Source organism: Cornus florida, unplaced genomic scaffold (assembly GCF_030987335.1).
Source record: "Cornus florida cultivar Cherokee Brave unplaced genomic scaffold, ASM3098733v1 CherokeeBrave_3.0.0_Hap2_Chr10, whole genome shotgun sequence".
NCBI lineage: Eukaryota > Viridiplantae > Streptophyta > Magnoliopsida > Cornales > Cornaceae > Cornus > Cornus florida.
Genome location: NW_026775580.1, coordinates 112,422,510 through 112,443,987, shown reverse-complemented (window position 1 = coordinate 112,443,987; position 21,478 = coordinate 112,422,510). Strand labels below are relative to the sequence as shown.

The 21,478-nt window shown below is 36.4% G+C and overlaps 4 protein-coding genes across 4 annotated transcripts; 1 reads left to right on the top strand and 3 right to left on the bottom strand.

Moving 5' to 3' along the window:
* Positions 1–655: 655 nt before the first annotated feature.
* LOC132278416 (glycine-rich cell wall structural protein 1.0-like) lies at positions 656–1,007 on the top strand. The gene is made up of 2 exons (XM_059780205.1): positions 656–824; positions 883–1,007. Exons 1-2 carry the CDS (start codon positions 656–658, stop codon positions 1,005–1,007), a joined length of 294 nt encoding a protein of 97 aa, XP_059636188.1.
* A 2,180-nt stretch (positions 1,008–3,187) lies between these two features.
* Positions 3,188–5,320, bottom strand: LOC132277225 (fatty alcohol:caffeoyl-CoA acyltransferase). The gene has a single exon (XM_059779009.1). The coding sequence runs from the start codon at positions 4,796–4,798 to the stop codon at positions 3,266–3,268; it is 1,533 nt and encodes a 510-aa protein (XP_059634992.1). The 5' UTR covers positions 4,799–5,320; the 3' UTR covers positions 3,188–3,265.
* A 142-nt stretch (positions 5,321–5,462) lies between these two features.
* Positions 5,463–14,423, bottom strand: LOC132277226 (FK506-binding protein 3-like). Its single transcript, XM_059779010.1, has 4 exons — positions 13,952–14,423; positions 13,353–13,694; positions 6,781–7,036; positions 5,463–6,079 (listed from the first exon to the last, which is right to left on the bottom strand). The coding sequence occupies exons 2-4, from the start codon at positions 13,674–13,676 to the stop codon at positions 5,691–5,693; spliced, it is 969 nt and encodes a 322-aa protein (XP_059634993.1). The 5' UTR covers positions 13,677–13,694; positions 13,952–14,423; the 3' UTR covers positions 5,463–5,690.
* Positions 14,424–16,137: 1,714 nt separating this feature from the next.
* LOC132277224 (syntaxin-32) lies at positions 16,138–20,505 on the bottom strand. The gene is made up of 5 exons (XM_059779008.1): positions 20,029–20,505; positions 18,933–19,183; positions 18,659–18,831; positions 16,959–17,159; positions 16,138–16,449 (listed from the first exon to the last, which is right to left on the bottom strand). The coding sequence occupies exons 1-5, from the start codon at positions 20,270–20,272 to the stop codon at positions 16,290–16,292; spliced, it is 1,029 nt and encodes a 342-aa protein (XP_059634991.1). The 5' UTR covers positions 20,273–20,505; the 3' UTR covers positions 16,138–16,289.
* Positions 20,506–21,478: the final 973 nt, after the last annotated feature.

Here is a 21,478-nt window from a genome sequence, read left to right as displayed (position 1 = left end):
TAAGTGAATAAGATGGAATCTTTTCGGTTGATCGAAAGAAAGTTGGATCGATCGAACTTTGTGGGATCTTTGGATAAGGACAAGAGAGCTTGGATCCATCTTGGAATGCTGAGATCGATGAATTTTCAATCGATCGAATATTTTTTGAGATCGATCGAACTTACTGAATTTCCACCACTTGCTTCCTTTTACTCCCACATTGCTCATTTCTTTGATTCATCTCAAGATTGTTTCAATTATGCTCTTATTTAGCTGAGTTAGTTTATTTTGGGGATAAGTACCTGAAAAGGAAATAATACAAAATCAATCTAAAGCGGAAAAATTAGATAGATAAAGGTTATAGAATACCTAAACTTAAGGGGTTTAAATGCGCACTTTTCAGCACTCATCATTAATGGCGGTAGAGGTGAAAGTGGCAGTGACGACGGCGGTGGTGAGGGAAATTGATGGTGATAAAAGTCAGTGGCGGTAGAGATGGCGGCGACGGTGGTGGAGGTAATAGAAGTTAGTGGTGGAAGTCGGTGGCAGTAGAGGTGGAGGTGGCCGCAGCTGCGGTGGAAGGTTGAAGGTGGAAGGTGGCGGTGATGGAAGTCAATGTCAGTGGAGGTGGCGGCGGCGGCGGTGATGGAAGGAGGTGGAGGTGGAGGTGGTGGTGATGGAAGGAGGTGGAGGTGGTGGTGACGGAAGGAGGTGGTGCAAGTCGGTGGTAGAAGGTAGTAGAGGTAGTGGTGGTATAATGGTAGTTGGAGGCAACTACGGTGGTGGTGGTGGCAGTGGCGGTGATGGTGAAGGCGTCAACAATGGTGGTGGTGGCAATGACAATGGTGCAAGGCAGTGGAAGTGGCAGTGGTAGAAGGTGGTAGTGGTGGAAGGCGGTGGCAGGTAGTGATGGTGGCCACAGTGAAGGTGGCGGCGATGTGTTGGTGAAGGTGGCAATAATGGTGGCGGTGGTAGCGATGTTAGTGGAATGCAATAGAGGTGGTGGTGATGGTGGAAGTTGGCAGTAGTTATGGTGGAAGGTGGTAGTGGTGGTTTTTGGACTTGGAGCATGAGAATTTTTTGGGAATTTGATTTGTTTTTTAAAAAAATTACTTAGGAATGAAATGACCATTCCATTTGTTTGGTTGTAAAATGAATTTTCATTCTAATAAAATGAACATTTCTATTTTAAATTGTACGCTAAACAAATGAATGATTAGAATGGACATTCAATTCGTGCACACCAAAAGTAGTATAAATTACTCCTAAACTATAAATTTGTTGCAATTAGGGACAAATCAATCACAAAAGATTTATCCTTTTTCATTAAATTTGTCGTTTCTTATTAAATTATTTTTATTATCATTTCTCTAATAAATTTATTATTTATAGTAAAATTACTATACTCCATCTAAACTTTTTTACTGAAAAAAAAAAATCTTCTTTTGCATACAATATATTAATAAAAAAAACCATTTTCATGCAATAAATTCATTAAAAAATTAATAAATCACTTAAATTGTTTAAAATTTTCTACTCAATATTTTTATTTAAATAATCAATTTAAAAAATTAAAGGTAAATTATTGCCAATTTAATAGAGAATATGCCATCAAATTAGTATAAAAGTTACATAAGAATGCACATCACCGGAAATTATCCTATTTTATTGTTTACATGGTTAAAGTAATATTTGTTTTTCTTAAAAAAAAAAAAAACAAATAAGTTTTATTTTAAATTTTTTTTATGAATACAGTTTTGTATTTTTAAATGCCAAATTGCACAAAACTCCTCTATAATATTAAAAAGTTGCAAAATACCCTCATAAAAAAACAAAGTAAAATATGGTAACGTTCCCTTAATTTACCAAAAGTTGCAAATTATTCCTCTTTAGCTGTTGGACGTTGAAATTCTGGTGTTACAATGGTTACGTGCAACATAGAAACCGATTATTTTAACGAAAATATTTTTACACATGTCATTTCTTACAAATTTGATTTTATAAATAAAAACTTGTGAATATTTGTTGCATGCAATTTTCATCAAAATAATCAGTCCATTTGACTCGTGCACATGTTGCACCTGACTACTTTTAATTCAAGAATTCCATGACTATCCGAAGGGGGTAATTTGCAACTTTTGTTAAATTAAAAATATTTGTTGTCAGAAAATAATAATAAAGGAGGTATTTTGTAACTTTTTGATAGAACAAGGGGTTTAGTGCAATTTGATCTATTTTTAAATTGTTGTAAATGTTATTGGTTAAACTATAATCAAATCAAACAAAATCATTGTTTATTTTTTTTTAACAATAAAACATTTCATGGTAAATGTTTGCCAACAACATTGTGCTATTATTAGATACTTATGGAGAAAAATTAGCAATAAACTTAGAAAGGTGAAGAAATGCATATGAATCAAAAGAATTAAAATTATTATGACTAAAACTAAATTGGAAAAAACGGAATTAGGCTAGTTAAAATTTATGCGATAGAAGAATAACAATAAATTAAAAAGAAATTTTATCGACCAATTATTAAATCAACTAGTTTATATTATAGTTGAGAGTGTTGAACTTTAATTGAACAGAAATGAAGATGTTTAAGTAAATGATAGGACATTTTGATTTTAATACGATATAAATATATATATATATTTAATATATACATATAAAATTAATGTACACAACAAATAGAACAAGGACAGCTCCCTCCACTAGCATGTTGTACCTGTGTGGATCCACCACTTAGACCCACCCCCACAGAATTATTGCCGAGTGTTGTCTTAATTGTCTACCATAATAATGTTAGATCTTTTTGTCACTATCCAAATCCTTGGACAGTTGAGCTATCAGTGAAATCACAAGTACGGTTTGAAAAACGTAAAACAAAATTTCAGATATTATGGATTTTCTAGTTTGTTCGTCTCAGTAGTCTTTCGACCTTATTCTCGTTCTTAAAACAATTACTTGTTTTTTTGTTTTTGTTTTTGTTCCCTGCAGTAAATACTAAAATTACTCGTCTTCCCTGTTTTCTTTCTTATTTTTTCTCATATTCACGATAAGCAAACAGGAAAATACTTTCTATCAACAAATCAGCAAAACCAAATAAAGGTAAATAAAGTCTGAGACTTGAGAATAAACATGTGCTGCAAATACAGAAAAAACAAAAAGGTGATGTATATGGATTTTATGTATGATTTATACTATTATGCTGCATTGTTTGATATGGTAATGTCTTCCAACATGAACACATTATTAACATGTCATATGATTGTTAATTACAACTTTAATGATCATTTGAATCCATGAGACACAAAAACTCTCTAAATTTATGGGTAGCAGATTCAGGCAAGCAAATGCAAACCACCGTTGTGCCACCAGAATCAGGGAGGAATACACAAACTTGTGGTGTTGGAGTGAGGTCTATTGGACCGGCATAAATGGGCCTTCCCCATCCAAAATCCGCACATTCATATATAGAAAATCTGGTCCATTGGGTTATCGTCAATTTGCCACCAAATTCCAGCCTCCTGGGCCTCTCCACCTCAACATAATCAATTGTAGACCTCACGTACTCCTCCGAGATGCCTAACCGGGCCTGACGAACCAGTTGTGTTGTGTCTGAAAGATGACCATTGACAAGCTCAGACACTGTTCTCGTGGCACATGCCACGCACAGGGCATTGCCATAAAACCCGTCTTTCAGTGGCGGGTTTTTGACCTTTTGTCGAGCATTGACGGAGAATGTGAGCCGGAGCTTGTAGTCCGGTGGTGTTACATCAAGTGCTTTAACCCATGATCTCCAAACATGAGCTGCCATGGCATCAAAAGTAGTGCATGCAAAATCATCACATGGTTGGGCCAGGGTCTTCAGATGGACTTGAAACTCTCGGCTAATCCGGTAACATTTCTGAACAGGCTTGACCTGCCAGAGAGTCCTTGTTAGGCTCGAACCATCGTCAATTCTCATGAACTCCATGTGTGGGTATTTAACCATAGGCGGTCTACGTGGCCGGAAAGCTTCTCTGTCCCAACATGGCCTAGGGTTTATTATCAATGCACCAGCTTTTGCTGTGGCAGCCCATGCAGTAAGGAACTGCATGGCCCCGAGCCCATCACAGAGGCAATGGCAAATTCTCAAGCCTAGGCTAAAACCTCCGCAGCTAAAACGAGTGACCTGAGCTATTAGCAATGGTATGTCAAGGACTTTGTAGGGCTCTTCATCAGGGTACCGGAATATCAGTGGTGCCCATGCAGGGTTAGGCACTGTAATGTCTCCTAGGTTGGCTAAGGCCATTGTTGAGCGGGCCTCGACCATGAGTACGCCCTGGTCAGGCCCGAAAAACACCTCTAGCTTCCCATTCTCGGCCTCTCTTAGCCTCCCTAAAAATGGGTAGTACGGAACCAAAACCGTAGCAAGAGCTTCACGCAGTACTCTGGTGATCTGTTTTTGTTCAACACTCAAGCTACCTGGTCGGTAAAAATATACAGTTGGGGTGAAAACACGAGCTCCGACTATGTCATCCAGATTGGATAGGTAAAGACTCTCACCATGGGCAACAGGGATTGGGCCGGCAGGCCCAACTGTGGCAATGCTGTCTATGGTTATAGGGATGTCAAGATGAGAGAAATGGAGCTCTTCAACCCATAAAGCCATGAGAGACTGCTGAGAGTGGCCATACCTAGAAGTGGCATTTGTAGAAGATTGTGTCGAAATCTTCGTAGACAGCAGACATGGAAAGATGTTGGGGCTACATAAACGGAGCTTTTGAAGGTCTTTGGTGTAAGGTAGATATGCATGCAAAGATACGGGGGTCATATAAATGGGGCTACTCAATGTTCTTGGTGTGGAACAGGTGTGATTAGATTTGAAAAAAATCCGACTGACAGAGAAGAAGAATAATACATGATGAATGCATGAAAAGGGCTGTTAAAATGCACAATAGTCATGTAAAGGGCTGCGAAAAGGACACTATTTTCTGAATGCATAATAGTCATAACCGACCGTCAACAGACATTTGTTTTCTTTATTTTTAACAGTTAAAATATAAAGAAAGACATTCATGAAATGACCACCAAAGACACCACCTTTCACATGCCATTTAGCCTGAACAGATTACACAGTCAAAACAGAGAGGGAACGAAGAGTACAGGCCACCAACCAACCTACCTAATCATTCAGGTCCTTCCCACAAGTATGCTCTTTTTAAACGTCTAATTGCATAAAAGGTTCCCTTTATGGTCTATCTAGCAGCCTTAAACAGGGGTGAGGCACTTAATACATTCACAGACTAACACAGGAATACAACCTTTTTCATATTTATATGCACAACTGTAAAGATACAGGGGTTCCTACACCCTCATACTTTACGTATTTCCTGTTCATATTATTCAAATCTCTCCACATCGTACCACACCAAAGGATAAGCCAAAAATAGGAGAAAAGAATACACACAACCAATGCCAATACGACACATCAACAATGAGGCAATAAGATATATCTATATATAGACAACATCCATGATAGACTCCAACTGAAGCAAAACTGTCTGGCTGGGGCAGATGGGGAAAAACATTGAAGAGATCAGCCGACCCACATATTTCTTAAGTAAAACTAGAAGGAAAGTCACTTTTGAAACCAGATTAAGATGTTTATTTTTGCATTTAACAAATGAACAAGGTTACTGCTCACATCCAACGGAGAACTGACCTTACCGCACAGGCTGCTGGTTGTAGTGGTTCTTCTCTTTTTTCTTTGCTGCAGCGAGTTTTGCACTCCTTGCAGAAGCCTCGCTAGCAGCAGCTCTTGCGGCAGCATCCATTTCTTTACTCGACTTTTTCTTCTTCATAGAAGCCACTTTTTTAATCCGCCCTTTCATGTCAACAGCAGAGGTATCTTCTGGCTTCTCAGCCACAGCACTTTCCTCTGTCCCATTTCCAGCATCTGTGCCATCAAGCTGGTCCTGTGGCTGCTCTTTAGCCTCCTTAGAAGATTTATCCTTCTTTTTCTTCTTTTTTGCACTTTTGCCCTCTCCAGGGGCATTTTCCTTCTTCTCTAACTCTCCGCTAAGATTCTGATCCTTCTTATCTTGTTCAACACCTGTAAGTGTAAATGAACTGACTCAAATTAGGAAACACAATCCCCAACTGAGTGCATGAACTCAGTGCAAAATCACAACCCAAGTGTAAGTAAACGTGGCAAGGATAGAAAATATTAGAGGACATCAAGCCCCCTAACAAATGGGGTACAATTCTCAGTCTCACTTTATAAAAGGCAAATTTAATAGCACAAAATGAAAAGATAACGGTGCATCCAGACCAACAGCTAGAATTTCGATCTTCCGGATTAAATTATGTGGACATGAAGAAATTTTTATGGTATAAGATTAAACAGAATTCCTAAATATCACATGAAAATCAATCAGATACCAAAAAAAGAATTAAGTGAATAAATATCTGAGACTCATATGTTGTGATTGAAAAGGAGGGGGCTGGTTTCTTACTTTATTTCCACCTTATAAATTTTTCTTTGATAATGTTCATTACTTATATATGGAGAACTTGTTTTATCCAAATACAAATTATATACTCAAAACTAGGTCGTCAATAAAGGGAAGCATTTAACTAGGAAAAATAAAATAAAGGGAAGCATTTAACTCGAGGGAAGCAAAGACCATAAGGTCCATAACCATGCATTTACTCTGCAGTAGTTCAGAAAACAATCCAGTTGGAGAATAGGAAAAAAAAAGAAAAAAATCCTAATAAATTCATTGCTGAGGATTTTATATGATAATAAATTACCATGGGATTCATCTTGTCCACTGGATTCCGATTTGGCATATCCCAGTTCAGCGAGAACAGCATCCAATTCTGCAAGCTCCTTTTTCTTCAATTCTTTCTTTGAAAGCTGCCTTTCTGGATCTTTAGGTGCCAAAGGAGCTTCAACAGGCTTCTTGAAAACTGGTTCTTTTTCTACCACTATCTCAGGTTCCTGGTCATGTTCTTCCTCGTTATCATCATCAACTTCATCAAGACCTTCTACTTCACTTTCACTTTCCTAAATTCCGCAATTCAACAATTTTAATCAATCTAAGAACCTAGATTGTATATTTTTATTATTTAGTATCTGGCAAATAAGGATACTAATTAAAAAAAAAAAGTATCTGGAAAATAAGGACTACTAAATTCAAAGGGATGTTGAGTGGAATTTCAAGAAAGTTATGAGATGGTGTTCTAAAGTCCAGTCAGTCTCGAGTTGAACAATTAGAAAATTTAGCAGCAAGAGAGTAAGAAACAAATAAATATAGAGCTGCTAAATGATTTCACTAGATCAGCAAGAAGAAACTACATGTTTTAAAAAACAAAAATGAAATTCATAGATTTTTTTAATAAGCCACAAACATTATACGAAGGAAATAAAGGGAACAAAAGCAGAAAAATAAAAGAAACCACAACTAAAACATCATGAAAAGAAAACAAACAATTAAACGGGCATAGTATCCCAGCTACAATGAGAGACAAGAACCAAGCTAACAAATATTAACAACCCCAACGACACCTCAAAAAACATAAAAAATACCCTCAAAGCTTCCCAAGTAGTCCGCCTCAGCTAAGGTGTTGTCACCTTCATTTGCCAGTACAATAGATCAAAAAAAAATTCAAGAGATAACCATAGCCCCCTCACAAACACAGAATCACCTTCCACCAAAAAAAGGGACCCCTCCATTGCTCCAAAGAATGGCCCTCTATATGGCCTTCTATGAGAGCCATGATCTCTGCCGCTATAGTAAAGCTATTCCCAAAAGGTTTAAAGAACACAAGCATTGTACTAACTTCAAAATTTCTAAGAGATCCCCAACACAAAGCTGATCCACTTTTCCAAATAGGTATCTGTCAAAACTAAAATTGTCTTCTCACTAAAGTGGAAGCTTCCTTTCACAAACGGAAGTCTTGCCATGCAAATGAGACAAGGGGTAAGGAAACTCCATAACCCATGACATTACTCAAAATCGACCTTTAAGTTAATTGTAGGAAAGTCCCAAATAGATCAAGAAGACCCTCCTTATGTTGGGTTATAAGAGAAGTACTAATAAACCGAAATGTGGATATACAAGAAAGCACAAACACGCCAACGGACAAAGCCCACACACACCAAAAACATACCTAAAACCACTCACAATCCGAGTGGATAGGCCAAAAGAATCAATAAAATTACATGCAAAAGGAGAACTAAAACAATAGGCAAGCTAGAGCTGAAAATATCCTATAACCTGAGAGGCAAGGAACAACAAACTCCACCACAAAAAGAAGAGCCAAATTAAGCACTATGCTTGCCTATCTGCAAAGATTCTGGTGTTCCTCTCCATCCAAACAACCCGACTTGTAAGTAAAAGAAAAACAATGATAAATAACCTCAAGCCCGTCATCTCTCAAGTCTAAACCCCAAACTTTGCTGACACAACTTATAATATGATGTCACTCTTGATGTTTGTGATTGAAAACAAACCAATTTTGACAAGTTGGAACTGTCTTCATGGCTACTATAGTTAATTTGAAATTCATTTGCCAATTAGGCAAGATTCTCATCACATATTTGGCTACAGTTTGATATAATACTGGGAGTTTTCAACCATATAAGCTTGATATTAATATATGCACACATTTTCACACCTTCCATCCTTGTTTTCATTCTTGAAAAGAAAAACTCTACAATAAATTAGATTTTCTATTCAATAGCACTGAATTTCTTAATGTTTATTTACTGACAATTATAGCAAGAAGGGTTGTAAATGGAAACCAGATATTTTCACCAAAAACAACATTTTCTTCCGTATTGGTCAACCAGATTGAATGTTGTGGCTACGAGGGTGTTATGTGTGGTATGGAGGCATTACTTGAGGAAAAACAAACATCCAAGGTGGAAATCCCGACAAGTCTGAAGGAAAATAGAGAAAATGGTAATTCCGAAAGACGGGTGACTCCACAAGGGTGAGTTGAGGGTAGGATTAAGCGTGGTTTAACTTCAAAAGCATTATGGCTTTTGACGTATCTCCTAAGTCTTCAATCAAGGTTTTTCATTTGCTAGATATGGGTTGGTCTATCTTACATGCTGGTTCAAGGTTATGTGATATGAAGTGATAAAACCATAATGATGTCTCCTGTCTGCAGATTGATAGAACAATTAATGTTGCCCTCAGGTGACTTGGAGAGGAAGCAAGTAAAACTAAGCATGGGTTGTAGGTGTGACCACTTGATGGGTTAGGTAAGTTCTTGGGGTATGTTAAATACAATAGTATGCTCATTACAAATAGCAGGTGGAAATTTAATGCAACAAGACAAAATGGAAGCAAGTGAAGATTTCGTGAGGAGAAGCTACACAGTTTATTTTGAGGTGAATGCAGAGTCGAGGAATAACCAGTTTATCTCTTCCTTTGAGCTTGGTTAAGGTACGATGCTTCCCCTTCTAAAAATTGGAAAAGGGTAGACTCTTTTAGACATTTCCCAAGTTCCAACCACGAGATCAAGTACCTCAACAGGATTCTATAGGGCCATTGCTTATTTGGATGGTATTCATAGTTCTCCCAAGAGGGAAATGTGTTCAACAGCATCTATCGGCTGAACGACCCTTGGCCTTACTTTGTAAGTGAATGGGCAATGACTACACAACCTTAAGTCACTGATTCTTAGGATGGAGGGTAGCTGCAAAACCTTGGGTTATGTATACTACAAATGAACAATAAGTGCGGAACCCGGGATTATTGCTCTTGGACAATGACCATGCAACCTGGGGCCGAATGTCCTGACATGTTAGCACAATAGAATTCCTCAGAAGAGCTCACTAACGAATAGGAGGCCTAACGAAAGGGCCGAGACTCTTATGGAAATTCCAAGTTCTTGGTGGCAATTCTAACAAGGAAAGATTTGCCGTACAGCCTCTTATGTTGATTGGCGCTGTCTTGCTTGGTTCCCTCTAACCTGGTCATATGTCAGCAAGCAGTCTGTGTACCCACAAATGTGAATCTAACAAAGTGTGTTCTAACTTGGAAAGATATATCCCGACTAAAAATTTATGGGCCAATATGTTTACGTTAATTTTCTTTTTTTGTTTTTTCCTAATTATCAAGTTTTAGGCCATAAATATTGGTAGATTGAACTAGGGAAAAAAATATTGGTAGATTGTAAAATTTATAGAAAATACTATAATCATACCACATCAGAATACTATAGAAAATATATAATGCACATGTTAACATTATTGGCCATATATAATGTTCAAAATGGAATACCATGAACAACTAACATATTGCCATCTTAACCGATGAGGATGGAATACCATCATCACAATGTTCATTGTCACCCAATTTGTGTAATTGGCAAATTGGCCTCAAATCCAAGCCTGTTAAATGCGAACATGGCGCCTAAATAGCAAAGGCAATATATTGAGCATGAATATATCACTACCACTTGCTAGATGTTACCATCTACTCTAAAAGCTTAAGCTATTAGAGAGGGTGTAACTTTAATACTTAAATTCTTCAACATGCCCCCTCACGTGTCGCCTTCTTTTGATCCAACATGTGTTTCAATTTTAATTATCAAGGCGACGGTGAGGTTTGAATTGATACCATGTTAAGAACCATCAACTCTAAAAGCTCAAGTTGTTAGAGAGGGTGTAACTTTTAATATTTAAATCCCTCACAATAGAATTACTCATGGTTGTAAATATAGAGAGATCTGGAGAGCATGGATTATCCATGCATCCATGGGTGGCTTGCTGTAGAGTTCATAAATTAACTACCAAAAATGCTACTATAAGCAACTTGATGTAATTAGTAGGTCACAAGGTTCACTAAAGAACAATAAAACAACACTACATTGAAAAAATTGCTTTCAACCTACTATATCGTGTGCACTCTAGGATAACCAATCCGTGGAAAAGTGAGAGGACGGACTCCACCCTAATATGCGAATCTAAAGGATTTAAAGCAGAATCCGCACTCTAATTTGATTGGAGAGGCACACTTCACCACAGATCAGTCTCCACAAGGATTTTTTGGCTACAAAATAATACAATTATGTGTGGACAAAGACTCGAATCGTTGATATACACTGCCTTCAGTTCTCGTGAACAAGTGAGGACAATTACTCGTCATGTCATAGAAAGGAACGCAACATTTTTTAATAGTTCCATTTAATTCAAATTTAGAGGGCATTGCTTGGTGCAATAATGAAGCTTGGATCACCGAGCAAGAGAAATGCATATTCCAGTTAAAGAGCAGTCACTCTATGCAAACCAGTGACTAACGTTAGGTCTATATCTAGTCCATTCCTTCTAGCACACTCCATTGGTAAGACCAACAATGGTTGGTCTTAGTTCCATCTTCAAAATATGTGTTATACTCATAAATGGAAGGGTAAGATTTGACATCTCATTGTTACCAACGATTTTTTATTTAATCACCTTTTTTTTTTGACAAGTAAAAATATATTAGAAAAACGTTCAAAAGGGGAACGTGTCCCTAATACACAAAAACGAAAGAGCAAAAGCCAAACCTACGAACCAACAAATACACCACCAAACACAATGTAGGGTGACCCTCCAAAAATCACAAGCATAACTAGAAACAAGGCAGCTTCTCCAAGCGTTAATTAATTGGAAAGAGTGCTTAGGCATTACCCACTGAACGCCAAAAATACTGAACATGAGATTCCAACAATCAGATGCTACAGGACAATGCATAAGAAGATGGTCCACGGACTCACCATCAGCTTTACAGAGACAACACCAGTTAACAATGGTATTACCTCTCTTACGCAGATTATCCAATGTTGGAATTTTTCCCCAGGTAGCAGTCCAAACAAAAAAGGCAACTCTAATAGGAGCTTTAGAGCGCCACATACACTTCCATGGGAAATTATGTCCAATAAAATTCGACAAACACAAGAACATGGATCATTTTATTTAATCACCTTTGGTCACTATTCCTTGGTGCAATGGTAAGAACTTCAACTAACAAGCGTGATGATGCCAGTTTGATTGAGTAGTCACTTTGTGTAAAGCAAAGCAAAAAACTTTACTTCCCAGCACCTACTGCATTGCAAATAATGTTCTTTTTTCCAAGGTTAGGATATAGTGTTTTTTTGTCTTGGTAGTTAGCTAATTCATTTACATGTATATTTGGTTATACATGCATGTGAAAACTTTATTAAGTTAAAAATAACTTCAACTTCTGTTTGCATATGTATAGGCAACAGTATTATCCTTTTGTTATCAAACACAATCAGCAGAATGATTATGTTAGTAGTTTTAAAGCAATCCAAAACTACTAACATAATCAGCAGAATGAATATCAAACACAAGGGTAAGCCTACTAAACTACTGCACAACATAATTATGAAATATAGCCAGGGCCTTTTGATGTCAAAGGAGGAGGGAAGTTCACTACAATCAACATATCAGCCACCTGAAGAACATTAGCTAGCTGGCAATGGCTTTCTCCAATAGGGGATTGCTTTTGTTCTTTGTTTTAAGTTCCATTCAGTTTCAACCTATACAAGGTGCTACTTGCTTGATCTCAGCCACTATAGCATAGATGTCTGAATTCACATGCTCTTTCCTGATTCCCTACTTATAAATCCAAAGGTCACCTCTGGATGATGTTGTTACTCCTGGTTAAGAAAGTCAACAAAGTGTGGGTTTATGGATGGATCAGCTAAACTCCACCTACTCAACCGCTATCTACAACATGTCCTTGTCAGGCTTGGTTGATTTTGTTAGAAAAGAAGGTAGGTTTAGCGGTTCATTGATTAATACACCAACAAGCGAAGCTTAAGCAATTTAAGATTCTGCCATAGACCATTTGATCACAGATTCTCCAAACCCCATTAAAGTGACAAGGCATTTTTGAAATTTATCTTATCAAAAGATAATCATCATAATTCATTTACTAATCATATCAAATCTGCAAAAGAATAATAGATAATTCTCTCTAAAGATTAGTTGATAGCCAGACCAGTACATTCATATGAACAAAATTCTTCATAAACATTCCCCGAAATTTGCAGCAGGTTAAATAGATAAATAAAGTTGAAGAATTGTTCATAAACACAGGCCCACCTGCTGCTGGTTTGACATTGACTCATCCTATAGCATAAACAAGCACGTGCACGGAATTATATGGTCATATCCAATCAGCACACAACCATCTATAGATCCTACAACGTCTTGGAATACTTAATATACCCGGTATATATGAAATCAAGCTACACATTCCTATTCAAGACATTGAATGATAAAATGACGAGACAAATAACAGTGATAAAATCATCAACAAATAACATCTTCAATGCTAACTGGTTAGTGAGCTACACACCTCTACTGGAGTCGAGCCCTCTTTCACCTCCTGTAGCTGATCAGAGGTACCACCCCAAACGGATTCAGGCGGAGCCACGGTGGCATAGTAATCATCCTCATCCTCATCGTCAACATCAGCCCAGGATTTCACCGTAAGCGGTGCGGGAGCCCAGTAAACCTGCTTGGGCTCCTCCTCTTGCTTCTTCTTTGAAGAGCCTTTGCCCTTCGACGATCCTTGCTCCTTGTCAGACTTCTTCTTCTTCTTCAAAGTTCCAAGGGCTGCAAACACGTTAGTACTAGTTATCACCAACGATTCGTCCTTTCTGTTTCCACCTCCAACCATTTCCAACTATCAGAGCCACTGTTGCTTAAAGCAGACAAAAGTTTAGAGAAAAAAGAACAAACAAACAACAAAATTTACGGTTTTGGAACCCGAACAGTTATATGTATATGTATACACACACACACACAATATATACGGGCACAAAACTGCAAACAACAGTAAAATTTAGGAAGAATTATAGAGATTTGTTGAATTCGAAAGTAGCAAATCGACAAAGTAGCATAAAACAAATAAACTATACTTAAAAAGAAGAATATAAGTTTGCCAAAGCTTACGCGAAAACAAAGACTGAATGACAATTGGGGGATTTGAGTTGGATCTGATTGAGGCACACGGAGTGTTTTCTCCAGGAAATTGAGTAAATTGTGTGTTTATGGGGAGAATCGAAGAATGGTAGGCAGATTCAACTGAAAATAAAGAACTCTCATAGAAATTTTAGATTCGTTGAAAGAAAATATGATCAGACACTAACAGAAAGAGAAACAGGTTGATTTTAGCAGGAAAATGAGAGGCAAGTAACTTTCTCGGGAAAACGAAGACAACACAAATGGGTAGATTCAGGTTCGATGTTGAAACGGCTTTAAAGAGTTTGTATACAGAGATACAACTGTATAAGATCGATTATTTTAGGGTTTGAATGAGCAGAGACAACAGAAGGCAGGCGTATTTTCGGTCTTAGAGAGTCTTCCTGACCTCTCTCTCTCTACGTATAAAAAAGATACGAAGTATTATATACAGTATATAAAATCCTCTCACTCTAAAACTTGGCCGGGGATTACGCAAGTACAGCATGGTCCATTGGCTTGGGCGCTCATGAATTAAGACGTGGTCTCACCACAGTAACGATTGGTGCCAGCCGTTTGATTTGTGAATAGTGGGTCCAAGAGACCAAGGGACCCACTTGCTCATGTGTAAGCAAGTAAAGGACACTTGGCCAAGCATGCAACACTGCAAAATGTACACAGATGAGTTTTACAATTTAACAATGCTACCACCACACCACACTATCTTTTGGAAGTTTGAGAAAAATTGACTGGGTTTGAGAATCAACTTTTCTTTACACAAACCACAATGCCGCCATATTCTTAACCACAACTCCTTTTCTTTCCATCGATGAATCTTCGAATTTACATTGTATATTGTAGTAATATCACTCCGAAGACATCTTAAATACCAGCATATTTTATGCGTAGAGGGCAAATTATGTTTATTAATATAATTTTATTTTTTTGGCCTTTTAGAAAAGTAATTTTAAATTTAATGAAGCAAAAAGAGAGAGTGAAAATTTGTTCGGCCTGTTTGGTTTATAATTATGGAATGTAAAAATAAGAAAGAAAAAACATTAATGAACAAGCAAAAATGTTTACTTATTAAGAAATTGCAAGTCCAGTGTCTAGGGAAGTGACCAAGCGAGCCACCGAGCCCTCTCTATCCTCTCAATTCCACAAAAAAAAAAAAAAGAAGAAGAAGAAGAAGAAGAAGAAGAAGAAGAAAGTACGAGAATACAACAGATAAGACAATCGAAATCAAATTGTAATCCTCCACAGTACATAGCAACAAAACTTTGTTAGGTTTGTATGTCAGTCACGAGAGGCTGAGTGAAAACTGAAAAGTAATATATTTGATTGTGTAAGATTTTATGTACTGAAAAACTATAAACTCACACACACATATATAGGTAGAACAATTGTTGTCTTGCCCTGAAAAGAAATTATAAGCTTTTCATTGTATCGAACATTGCGTTTCACTGGATCCGTACGGATTGCATTTCACTTGTTTAATGGATAGAGAAATGTTGAAAGGCATTTTTGAGGACTTCTTTAAAATTTCAACCATGAAGAAGATTGAATTGATTAAAATCTTCAATGGAGGGTCAATTAGGCTTTGAAATCTAAAATCTTTCAAATTTTGTAAATTAAAACAACATGATATAGACAGTGGATTGGATATTTTGGTAGTGACCGGATGTAAGAAGAATATATATACATACATATATATATATATAGAGTGGGTATTACAAAAAATTGAGTCGGGGCATTTTAAGATTTTAACAAAAACTATAAATAATCTTGTAAATAAATAAAATTCAGTGGGGGTGGCTACACCTTAATAGATCCGTCCCTGAATATTGATGATGATATGGTTCAATCCTGTCATGAACAGGCTGCACCTTAATAGATCCGTCCCTGCATATTGATGATGATGTTGCTCAATCCTGTCATGACTTGGAAAATTCTTTGGGAAATTGATGATGCAAATGCCGAATCCTAATTTGTTGGGTGGAGAGAATACATTCAAAGAATTAATAAGATGTCAACATTAACCCCTTTACTTGTAATATACACATAACATGCCTCCAGAGACATAGCGATGATGACAGCAATTCAGGAAATAAGTCATTGAGGTCTCGCTTTCAACACTTCTGACTTGAATGGTATATGTGTTGTGGGGCCACGTGCTCTAAAGAATATATATATATATATTATATTATACACACACACACACACAGCATCTTGTGTTCTTAGTCACTTTTGAAGAGGTGGAAGGCTCCTCAACGGTAAAACAAAATGCAAGGCTCTTCTCTTTCCTTTATTTTCGAATTTCATTATATAATTACGCCACAAAAAATAGGAAAATCATGAGGAATACAACTAATACAAAAAAAATCTTGATCATCAGCCATCTGTTGGAGGAGATACTGTTGAGGTACCTGACCAGTTGCCCCTGTGCCCCTTCTACATTTCCCAGCGTATCATCCATGTTTTCATCAATCCTGTAAGCCACAACAAAGAAAATTGTCCAAGCCTATATATAGCGATGAGTTGATGCAAAATTATAAGATTTGGCAAATTACCACCGGCTATAAGCTACAACGATGCCCCTAGTAATCACAAATCCTATGCTGCCTTGACAATCTTAGAGGTTGCATTATTATTTCTTTTAAAATGCAGCACAAGCAAGTCGTTTTAGGCAATTGCCCTTTCAATGAAAAGACAGTAGCATTCCTCACCATGTTATGGCAGTATTAGCCACTGTATATCAGTGTGCCACCAGAGAGCAACCAAACAAACACTTGGCAGGTTGTTTCTGGGATCACTTCTATAAGATGAAATGTAGGTAGTTGCAAGATTAATTCAGGAAAGGGAAGATGGTCTGCATTCATTTATTCATACATGCAAATAGAAAACAAAATGTGCATCCAGTGACCAAAAAAGGCCGTGTTTTTTAAATCTATGCTTGTACAAATCATATGTGTATGATGAAACAGCTTTGTGAACAGACCTTATTGCAAGTTCTCCTTGCTGAGAAACCATGGTGGCCAACTGAGTGAAGATGTTGCCCAACTCGTGAATAGTTGACTCCACATTCTGAAGCGCTTCAGCTCTGCTCTGCATATAACTATCTTGTAAAGGAACCATTTGCTGTTGCTGTTGATTTTGTTGCTGCTGCAGCAATGGTTGTGATTCCCCATCTGTCTGCTTCCTGGAAGGGAAAATGAGCAGCATGATTTTTTTTAAAATTAAAGTGGTTTATTTTTTATTTTAATATTTTGATAAAAGGCAATATTTCTTAATATATTTCAAGATAAAATGAATCTATTTGCAGTCTACAGATTTATTGGGTGTTCTCTTAATTAAACAATTTATTATTGGGTAATGAGAACTTAGGTACAGTACAATACTACAATGTGCTCCAGTTTCAGATTTGGAGTGGTTCCCATGAAAAACATGTATAACAGTCCCTCTGGCCAAAGTTTGGAAATTCATCCACCATGAAAAGATTTCCAAAATATGGAAGCAAGTCTTGTTTGAAAATGGTTCCAACTGCACCATAAGCAGCATCTATGGATGATCGTCCAGTATAAAGATATTTATTTACTTATTTATTTTTTTCTTTCCTTCAAATTTAAAGCAAACACACCTTTGAGGAGTAGAGATCATAACACCTTGGCCAGAGGCCCGGTGGTAACTTCAAAGACAATGGTAGATGAATCAATTGATCAAAGACTAAAAACTATCTGCACACTTATCAAAAAAAAAAAAAACTATCTGCACACAACCAATGACTAAAATTTTGTATAGGAGTGTTGTCTCGACCATTTCCACAATGGAAACATTTCAAAAACACTCTCCAGAATCTTGAATGTCCGTATAGAGTACGGGTACATCGGTCGTATCAACTGAAGAATGGGCCATAGCAATTATAGGCCCTTCAAGAAAAATAGAATTCCTTGTTGAATCTATCAATCTAGTATCATTTTTCAAATCAATGGATTTCTCAGATGATTCTAAAAAGCATTTTCTTGATATCGACGAAATGCAATGCAAACAATGAAAATTTTAGAAACTCGTGGAAAAGCTAGCAAACATCAAACAAACTGAAGCTAATCCAAGTAATTAATTACGCATATATGTTTTATTTATACACATTAATCCAAACAAGAGGACACTGGAATGGAGCTAAGAATAATGCAATGTGAATATATGGTAAAAAAATTCTTAAACAATTATTTATGACTGAAAAACAAGTATAAATGATAGCTAATTTTCCATGTAATTTTGGAATTATTATAATCAAATACATCACCACTATGGAAAGAAAAAAAAAAAATACATCATCACTAATGTAACGACCCAAATTGTACTATAGACATACACGAAATAGACATATTGATTATTGACACAAATAAGCAAAATAACAACTAAATATTGTGATTAAATCACCCCTCCATTTTTTGGAAATTATGCTGACTTTTAGGTTATTGTGATTTGTGCTTGATTTGACCAATTTGATACGTTCCCATGGGAATAGTTCCATTTTGGTGGGAATATATGAATTTCAATTGTTCCACCGATGCTTCATTGCAGTTAATTAAAAAACCGAAATGACCATTTCAATGGGAACAAAAAGAAAGAAAGAAAAAGTACAGGCCAAATTTTAATGAGAAGCCTACATGCTCGAGCTGTATCCTGAACCTTTACCTGGGAAATAGCTGGGATGAAGATGCAGAACCATTGGCCCAAGGGGGAAGAGAAGTTGATGTACTAGCAGCTGATTTGGCAGCCAATGGACGCTGGCGAACAAAAGGATTTGTAGACTCTTTCGAAGAAGTAGAAGAAAATAATTGCTTTCTGTTTTCATGAACCTTTAAGTTCTGCCAATATCCAAAAAAAAACTCAATATCTCATGCACTATAACATGAACTATTTGTTTGCCAGAAATATCTCATGCAGTGGCAACTGGCAATCTACATACCTCAGTTCGCATAGTGAGGACTTCCTTAAACTCTTTGGTGGCGCTCATTAAGCGGTTCTTCAGGTTATCAACAACAGTGGTTGAATGGGTGGTGGTGTCACTCGATGTGTTACTGGATTCATTTTGGGAGTTGCAGAGGATCTGAAGGTCCACCACAGCCGAGTTTAGTGCAGTGATATCCTGCTTGATGACAGCTGTTAGCTCTTGAATCTCCACTGTTGGATCATCAAAAACTGATGTCCTCTTTGCCACTGCAACGTAAAGCAAAGTATTTACTTCGGATTCCTTTCATAAAAAAGAAACAGTTGAAAGACCTCATTTCTATTTTTCTTCTAAAATCATGGTGATGCCACCACACTATAACCAAAGCTCTTACAAACTTGGCAACCATTGTCTTACATAAAAGAGGCTACCAAGAAATAGCAGCTTCACCAACAGGCTTGTGGCCTAGCGGTACAAGGCCCCTACTTTTCAAAGGGAGGTCAGGGGTCGAACCTCAGTGGAGGCAGTGTGTGTGAGTACCAACTTGGAAAAAAAAAGAAATAGCAGCTTCTTGATTTCTAATTTATGAACATTCCTATATAGAAACATATACACTTCAACAGCACAAATTTGCTGCATAAACAATTAAACATATATCGATTCTTAAAACCAAACAGACTTTTGCTATTATGTCCAGGAAGAAAAAAACAAAAGCAACCCTGTATCACTTGACTAAAAAGATCAAGTATCAATAAAATCATTCAAGAAAGATCCACGTCCCTTCAAACCACTATCCAAAATTCCATATTGACTTCACAAATGGTCTTGTCAACAACCCAACATTTGCAATTGCCTTGTCCAGCCAAAGGAACATAATGTAAACTCCAACAGAAATATCCTATGTAAAGTAAGAATCAATTCCTAAAATTAACAATGAAACAATAAAATTTACTTTGTCACAAATTTCCAACAGTGTCACAATGTATTCCAAATTAAGGACACCTAAAACGTGATCATAGCAATAGTATGAATTAAAATTTATGCCAATTCTTCCAACATAACAAATCAACAACTTAGCATTCGAATTAACACTTTTGGCAATTCAATTACTCACATTTCGCGAGCTTTGAGAGCTTTTGCGACGTCTGGTGAATCCCAAACCCAATCTTGGACGCCCTCTTGTTGAACTCGGATTGAATTGACACGGCCGATCGCGACCCCTCGGTCTTCGGAGCACTGGCACTACTACTACTCAGCGCATTAGAAGCCGACGAGAACGACTTCTTTAGCGTCTCGGCCACATTCTGAAACTCTTGCGTTCGATCTCTGCATGACGATTTCGTTGCTTTAACAGACATTTCCACAGTAAAAGTCTTTGTGGCGATCCACGTATATATATGTATATGTGTGTATATATATATGTGAGGATTTCAGATCTGAAACCCTAAGAAGATGATCCAAATTGAGCTTTGAGTGTAAAATGTTGGAACTAGATCTGGTTCGAGTTGTTTGTGGGTGATAAATGTAAAACGTTAATGAGATCCAACAATCGTCGAATTGACGTGTCTAATGCCTGAAATTATGTGATCACTGTTATTGCCCATTTTGCTGAAATTATGGTATTACCCGATAATAAGGTGAAAAAAGAAAAGAAAAAAAAGAAAAAGATAATTACCATATTACTTTATTTTACGGTGGTGTGTAAAAATACTCTTAAACTCAATTTAAAAAAAAAAAAAGAAAAACAAAAAAGGTTCCATTATATTTATGATAATAATAATATATTAAATATGAAAAAAATTACATAAAGACCATATAATCTAGTGGATATTTTTACTTTTCAAAGTTTTGGTGTTTGAATTTCTTGCTAACGAAAATAGATATATATATATATATATATATATATATATATATATTGAAAATACTTCATTTGTAAAAAATAGCATAAAGGCCACACAATTAAAATTTGTATCAAAATTTATTTATAATAAATTATACGTTTGGGTCAAAATCTATTTATATTGTTTTTGAGAGTATCCAAATCTCTTAAATTTAAAACTTGAGGGTAGAATTGTGTCCTCAAAGGCAACAAACATACCTTTACAATATATTTACAAGTTTTAGTCAAACTTAATTCTTGCTGCCCTTTGACCAACTTTGACCAATGTGCTTTTATCTACAATCAATGTTCAATTTCATTTTAAAGTATCTATATTTATTTTCTCCTTTTATGATAGACCCGTAGGTACATAACAACATGAAATGGATTCTGCGTTTATTTGCATATTGACATGATTTGTGACCTGTTTAATTACTCAATTCAGCTTTTAATTTTAAATGTATTTAATACTTATTCAATTAAGTCTGATTAATAGCACACTTTAAATATTGCTGAAAACGGTAAGTGTTTATTAAAATGAGATAAAATTTTAAGTGATATCAGTAAGTGTTTATTAAAATGGGATAAAATTGCTAAAAATTAAAAAATATTTAATTTTTAATTACCACTCAAAAACTTTAGCACTTAAAACTCAACCCTGAAAACTTAATTTACAATTTTATCA